General features: G+C 42.3%; 1 protein-coding gene and 1 long non-coding RNA gene across 5 annotated transcripts in view; one reads left to right on the top strand and one right to left on the bottom strand.

The window, feature by feature from the left end:
- The window catches only part of wnt8b (wingless-type MMTV integration site family, member 8b), a 5,403-nt gene extending 154 nt beyond the window's left edge, over nucleotides 1-5,249 (top strand). Inside the window, exons 2-6 of the mRNA XM_046070267.1 lie at nucleotides 905-938; nucleotides 2,047-2,185; nucleotides 2,777-2,902; nucleotides 2,999-3,141; nucleotides 4,319-5,249. Of these exons, the coding sequence (XP_045926223.1) occupies nucleotides 905-938; nucleotides 2,047-2,185; nucleotides 2,777-2,902; nucleotides 2,999-3,141; nucleotides 4,319-4,888 (1,012 nt within the window). The 3' untranslated portion in view covers nucleotides 4,889-5,249. The remainder of the gene's footprint in view (nucleotides 1-904; nucleotides 939-2,046; nucleotides 2,186-2,776; nucleotides 2,903-2,998; nucleotides 3,142-4,318) is intronic.
- LOC123983855 overlaps nucleotides 2,963-6,915 on the bottom strand; it is a 13,345-nt gene continuing 9,392 nt past the window's right edge. For 3 of the 4 annotated variants that reach the window (XR_006828312.1, XR_006828311.1, XR_006828309.1), the window contains exons 3-6: nucleotides 6,355-6,418; nucleotides 4,300-4,964; nucleotides 3,923-4,009; nucleotides 2,963-3,726 (exon numbers count right to left, since the gene is read on the bottom strand). This is a non-coding gene — a long non-coding RNA (uncharacterized LOC123983855). The remainder of the gene's footprint in view (nucleotides 3,727-3,922; nucleotides 4,010-4,299; nucleotides 4,965-6,354; nucleotides 6,419-6,915) is intronic. The other variant, XR_006828310.1, reaches the window with a different exon arrangement.

Below are 6,915 nucleotides of genomic sequence, written 5' to 3'. Positions count from 1 at the left end.
CCCCCCCCCCCCCCCCCCCGTTTTTATTATGAATTATTATTTTGTTGTCCTGATGATGTTCATCTCCAAACATTTTATTTCATGGTGGTGGCAATATATGCAACACAAGCATTTATAAAATTGTTTGTAAACCCTTATTTATATATCTCTCTCATCAGTAGTAGGACTTATTATTCAAAAGGAATACTTTTTCACAGAAATTGTAAAAGAATATATTTTATTAATTTCACCAGTAGCCTATAGCTTCCAATAAGGCACCTGTTATAAAGGGTTTATAGGTTGTAACTAATTATTATTTATTTAGTAATGGTGAATACATAATTTATTAATGCTTTATAAATCAGTTGTAAGCAGTTTGAAAAAAATAACTTGGGTTTGCCAGGTTGTAAAAAACTCCTTTTGACTGGTCTGACTCCTTATTTCTGGAAAAGGGCTGCAGACAATCTGGTACAAAATCCATTTCTTAACAACCTACCAACACTTAAAACTGCAGACATGATGGGTTAAAACCATTTATTAATGATTTATTAACATTTATAATGGCAGCCTTGATGGTTTATTAGAAGGTGAGAAACCTATAAGCCTTTATAAATAGATTACCCTCTATAGGCTATATAATAGAGCTGCATTATTTCCAAGTAGAAAGGATAAACACCAGCCAATGGGATTTTTCCAATCCTGGCAACCCAACATGTAAGTAATCAAGTGTTAATAACATTAGTGTTACCCTTAGTTCTTACATTTCTAGAAGCGCTTTAACAAATTCAGCCGTGTTGCTGAGGTTTGGATTCCTACTGCTGTCACAGTTTAACATGTTACAAAGCGCACTAATGAGAGATGTTAGCAGAGGAATTTGTGAAGGACACTGAGCTTCCCCGAGTGAATAAGCTGTCTTCTTTTCCAGGTCAGTGAATAATTTCTTGATGACTGGACCCAAGGTAAGCCAACTTTCTTTTGATCTTTTCTCCCTGTCCTTTGCCCAAAAGAGAGAGGTAGTGAAAACATGGTCTCTGTGTTTTTTAAGGCCTGTTGTCCTTGTGATATCTTAACTCAAGTGTATGGACAAGCTCTGGTACCTGTCTGTATGCAACAATGGCACTAATGATATATCAGTGATATATCCCCAAGAGCAACCCCCCCCCCCCTGTACACTTGACCTTATTCAGAGGCTCTGTGTATCAGCAGGCTGAATGTTTTAAGAGGCGAGGGCTGGCATTGCTGTAGTGGGTGGTCATCATTAGTGAGCCAGACCCCTGTGAAAGAGGTGGTACTCCATCTCACCAAAGGCCACTTGAGACATATTAGTTATATTATCGTTCACACAGTTTGAACAGGCAGCGGAGAGGCGGGCGAAAGGCAAGGACAGAGAGTACTGGTTAAAGACAACTCAACGAAACATCGTTTAAAAAGTACAATGTTCGAATGCATTTCACATTGTTTTTGTCATGAAAAAAATGTCAGTCTCCAGAACATTAAGTACTTATTGATATATTACCCACTTTGAAATTCTTGAGAAGGCAAGTGCCAAGACACATTTTAAAACTTCCTAGTGTAGTAATAGTGTTTCAGTCTGGGCTTTATGTCCTGGTCAAGAAAAGTACGTGAAAGACTTGAGAGTAAAGCATTTCTCACCAGTAGGAAGGTATAAATGTAAAAGAGCCTGAGACTGGTTCCCATCACCATTCCTACTTTTCTTTCACATATAACTTTTGATTTGGTGAACCCTGAGTCTGTTCAGAAGCACCAGAAGTGAAGCTGTGACAAATGACTCTCTTAAAGTGACATCTGTTTGTGATCTGGGCTCAGGCTTGTGTCATTTATTTAAAATGTCACACTTATATTAGATTGATTGGGTTGGGTTTATTAGGGTGCAAATGCTCACATTTTAATCTAATTTTAATTAACAATCTAAGGTGGATAAACTGAGTATCAAATCATGCCAGCAACCACCTCAACATCTTAAATCGTGTTGTCTTTGTTGCAAGACGTGGGGTACCTGTGCATTATCTTATGAGTTTAATATTATCCCTGTCTTTGCTGCTGCAGGCATACCTGATCTACTCCAGCAGTGTGGCAGCAGGAGCACAGAGTGGTATTGAGGAGTGCAAATACCAGTTTGCATGGGACCGCTGGAACTGCCCTGAGCGAGCTCTGCAGCTGTCCACGCACAGCAGCCTCCGCAGCGGTAAGTCTAGAGTCCCCAGAGACCAGCTGGCCTTAACACCAGCTCAGACATCTCGACAGACGTTGCACTTCTAAATGGGAAACTAATGGGAATTGCCTAATGGAATTTTAAAGATGTTTTAAGTGTTTTGTAACTGTCTGCTCCTGTTTGTTGCAAGTTTCTGTGTCAGAGGGGGCTGTTTTTACCCTTTGTGAAATAGGGATGTTTGCTTAGTCAAAACATTCACCACCCCTTGGGTTTGTTACAGTTGGCACGGGCACTAGAAGCATAACAAACACAATAATCCCCCCCCCCCCCCCCCCCCCCCCCACCACCATAATCATTGCCTGTATTTGCAGCTTATGAAAGAATCAATATGTTTGGCAATACAAAGTGAACATGTAGGCACACCAATGACGCTGGTTTCATGGTCAGAACAGAATATAGGTAATTAAGGGTTTTTTTTCAGTTAAAAGTACAACTAAATAATAAATATGATAATTAAAGTTTTTTTTGCAGGTACTGAGAGAAAGGTATTAAAATATATTCCTAACATACAATGAGTGATCTGTGTGATGAGACAAGATGGTTAAAGAGTTTCTCTGCTGACAGCAAATCGGGAGACAGCATTCGTCCATGCCATCAGCTCCGCTGGAGTCATGTACACTTTAACCAGGAACTGCAGTCTTGGAGACTTTGACAACTGCGGCTGTGATGACAGCAGGAATGGACAGCGGGGTCAGAAAAATAGACAAATCTGTACATGAATACCCACAGCAGCAGAGGCTGACACACAGGTGGATTTTTACTTAATTATTTTTTTTATTCTCCTAGGTGGTCACGGCTGGCTCTGGGGCGGCTGCAGTGACAATGTTGGCTTTGGCGAGGCCATCTCCAAACAGTTTGTGGATGCCTTGGAGACTGGGCAGGATGCACGGGCGGCTATGAATCTCCATAATAACGAGGCTGGACGCAAGGTACAGTCTGTGCTCTTAAGTCATGCCATCCATTTGGCAATGAGAGATGAGCCTTAAGTATAAGGTCTCGACTTTGAACCATACAGTATTTAAACTGGGTGGCAGCCTGGTTTAAATTTTGGGAATCTCTGTGGGCCCTCCAACTGATTGCACAGTGTAAAGCATCTTTTGAATAATTTTTCCCTTCTCAGAATTACACTGAGTGTGCCACCCAAGCATCCTTTTCACGTCGCTATAAGTGAGGTGCCACTCGTCCCCAATAATAACAGTGTGTTCGGTGTACCAGAAGGGCCTATTTACTAGTGCTGAATGCCCCTTATGACAATACCTCAACTCAAGAATCTCAGGATTGCTGGTGCAGGCTTAATTAGAGATCCTGGGGAGCCAGACATTGCACAGCATTCTGTATTATGCTGCTTTTTAAAATAAGTGTTTAGTTTTATTCTTGCAATAAGGATCCCACATTTATGTTGGTCTTTGTTTGGCCCCAAGGGAGTCTGAGGGGACCACAGGCGTGCAGCTGAAGTGGTCTTTGTTTACGGTGCCTTTGCTCCCCCCTGTTGGGCCCTAGGATCCCCATGGCACCTGGAGCATCATTGTAACAGAAAAAAATGAGGATAGAAAGAGAGAAAAACTCCTTTTTCATTTCTTCACTCAATGGGACTCTCCATTGGGTCTTCTCACACTAGAAAACATGTTGATAATGAACATGCTAAATAAATACTCCTATTTCTTCTGGGGGGACAATAGGACTCAATGTGAAACTTTGATTCAGCCTAACCTCAGCAGAAAGTTCATCCCCTCCTCGCGAAAAGAAATGTCCCTTTTCAACCGACAGCTGCTTTGTTTCGGGTAAAGTCAGGAAACACTGCGGACGACAAAGAAACTCAGCAACGGGCCTTGAAGCTATCATTTCTTCCTTTCAGTGTATTCATACCTTTTCTTAAACTTAACTTCAAAACTTTGAGAATACAATCAGTTAATTTGACAACACATCAATCAAGAGACAATGGACATCCTGTCTTTTACACATATATACTAGATAGACACACATGTACGCATGTTTGGAAACTGACACTGTCTTTTACATGACACCAATATTCTTCTATACAGTGAACTACAAATACATTTTAATAAAATGAACCTTTCCGTCTTTACCTCCCTCCTGTGTCTCCAGGCTGTGAAGGGGACCATGCAGAAAACATGTAAGTGCCACGGGGTATCAGGAAGCTGCACCACTCAGACCTGCTGGCTGCAGCTGCCAGATTTCAGGGAGGTGGGGAACTATTTGAAGGAGAAGTACCACAGGGCTCTGAAGGTGGATCTCCTCCGAGGAGCCGGGAACAGCGCTGCCAGCAGGGGGGCCATCGCCGAGACCTTTAGCTCCATCTCTCGCAAGGAGCTGGTACACCTCGAAGACTCCCCCGATTACTGCCTGGAAAACCGCACGCTGGGCTTGCCGGGCACAGAGGGCCGCGAGTGCCTTAAGAAGGGCAAGAACTTGACCAAATGGGAGAAGCGGAGCTGCAAGAGGCTTTGCGGGGAGTGCGGGCTGGCTGTGGAGGAGCGCAAAGCTGAGATGGTGTCGAGCTGTAATTGTAAATTCCACTGGTGCTGCGCGGTCAAGTGTGAGCAGTGCAGGAAGACAGTGACCAAGTACTTTTGTGTAAAGAGAGGAGGCCAGAGGGGAAGGAACGAAAGTGCCAGTAGTCGCCGGAAGAACCTCAGACTGAGGAAGAAGCACTGAGTATCTTCATCACTTCTCCCCTGTTGTCATCATATCTGTACCGCTGCAGCTCCGGTCAGCACTCAGACTCTCTGTGCTTTTTCAAATAGACAGAAACTTAGCAAAAATGCAACTTCAGCGTTTTCATTGTCAATTTTGTATTAGGAAGTTAATTGTGTGATGTGCACAAAGCCACAAGAAAGAGAACATGGGGGGGGCTTACAACTTTGTAGATTTTTTTGGTATAAATGTATTTAAGATATATTTTTATACTTTTTACAACATTTTGAAAAGTCACTGGGCATTTGAATAGTATTTTCTCTGACTTACACATTCTCCAACAAGATTTATTTATTTTTTTAGTTAGTTTTTGAGCGATAGATATTCGGACTACTGGAACAATGGCATAATTAATTTTTAAAATAATAATTTTCAATAACCCATCAGGTTGTATTCCCACGACTGCCTAAGACTGTCAGCATAGCAGTAATCTTCGTCTATTCCAACTATCACTGCCGAACATTTAGACATTTTTTGGGGAACCTCTGGTCTCCCGTCATCTGGCTTGCCCTGACCTTTCCTGCCCTCTTGATGTATTTAATTGTATATAAAATCAAGCACTTTGTACTGTACATTGTTAATTTATTGCACAGCATCTCCTAGTTTTGCTTTATTGTTAGTTGCCTTTGTGGTTTGTTTTCTAATAAAATGTAATGAAATAATAATAAATCCGTCAATCATAGATCATTGGACCTGAAGAAAGTGTTCATCCTTCTTTAACATACCCCTTGAGACAGTAATACATGATGGTTTGCAGTAAACACAACCTTACTCTTCACATTGTTCACATTGGGGTTAGGATATTGGGGCAAACAAACAAGAATAAAAATCTTTCCTCGCGCCATCACGCCTTTCTCAATTTCGCCTTAACAAATACCTCCCGTTCTCTCCCTCATCATGGTAATCCTCAAAGAGCCCCCTAACTCCCAAGCGCTTGGAAGTTTCTTTACTGTTTAATACTAGTTTAATTAACTTTGTCCAGACAGAGTAGGGCCATGGGGGTGGAGGGCATGAGGCAAGTTGCCCTTAAAAATCATCCCGCCTCTAATTTTGTATGCTAATCTCCTTTTTCACGCCGCACCTCCTTAGGAGTGGGGGAAAGAAATGTTGGGAAAACTTTGGGTTGCCTGTGCTGGGCTTCCTGTGGCTGTTTTATTTCTGGGCCCACCTATTTGGATCCTTTCACTCCTCTAGGGCCTTCCTTTGCTCGATTTAACAATGAATGCAGAGCTAATCAGCTCTCTCGGAAATGCACCACTGTCGAGGAAGGTAATCCCTTCTTCTCTACTCTCAATGGGCTGTCGCCTTCTAAAGGACTTTGGGAAAAGGCTTTGCACAGATTCACACTGTTCTCTCAAAAGAAGTTAGTTCAAGTATTGTGCCCAAACAAGTGGGTTTTATAAACACATGCTTGCCAGGATACTCACCCCACCTGCAAGTAAGAAGTGCCAGGCCCAGGCAGACTAGCACATGGCAGCCAACACCGAAACCCTTTAGACGAGATGGGTCATGAAAGAGAAGATTAGAGGTCCCATTGAGAAGGGGGCGTTCATTTCTGCACCTTCCTCCTTTTTCTCAATAAAGTGTCAAGGAAACACCTTGTTGACATCTTATTTACCAAATAATGATCATAATCAAAACTCCTCCCTCCTCTGATGACCCCTGTGGGCTGGCTGGATTGCTCTGCCTGGCATTCAGCAAAAACCTCTCACCAACAAAAGAACCAGCATACCAAGCTTTTGCCCCGCGGCTCTGTGGATGTTCTGCAATTTACTCAGATAGGGAGGACAACAGAGTCACGTCAAAATGTTCATTTTGATGTGCATGTTGGATTAAATTTAACAAAGCCACTTTAAACTTGGTGCATCAATTTTTTTCTTTTTGTGTGTGTGTGTGTGTGTGTGTGTGTGTGTGTGTGTGTGTGTGTGTGTGTGTGTGTGGTACATGTGTGCTCCAACAGATAGAATAGGATGATGATGATTTGAAAT

Source organism: Micropterus dolomieu, linkage group LG15, assembly GCF_021292245.1.
Source record: "Micropterus dolomieu isolate WLL.071019.BEF.003 ecotype Adirondacks linkage group LG15, ASM2129224v1, whole genome shotgun sequence".
NCBI classification, from domain to species: Eukaryota; Metazoa; Chordata; class Actinopteri; order Centrarchiformes; family Centrarchidae; genus Micropterus; species Micropterus dolomieu.
Note: the sequence above shows the minus strand (reverse complement) of the source record. Positions and strands in the feature narration are given on the sequence as shown.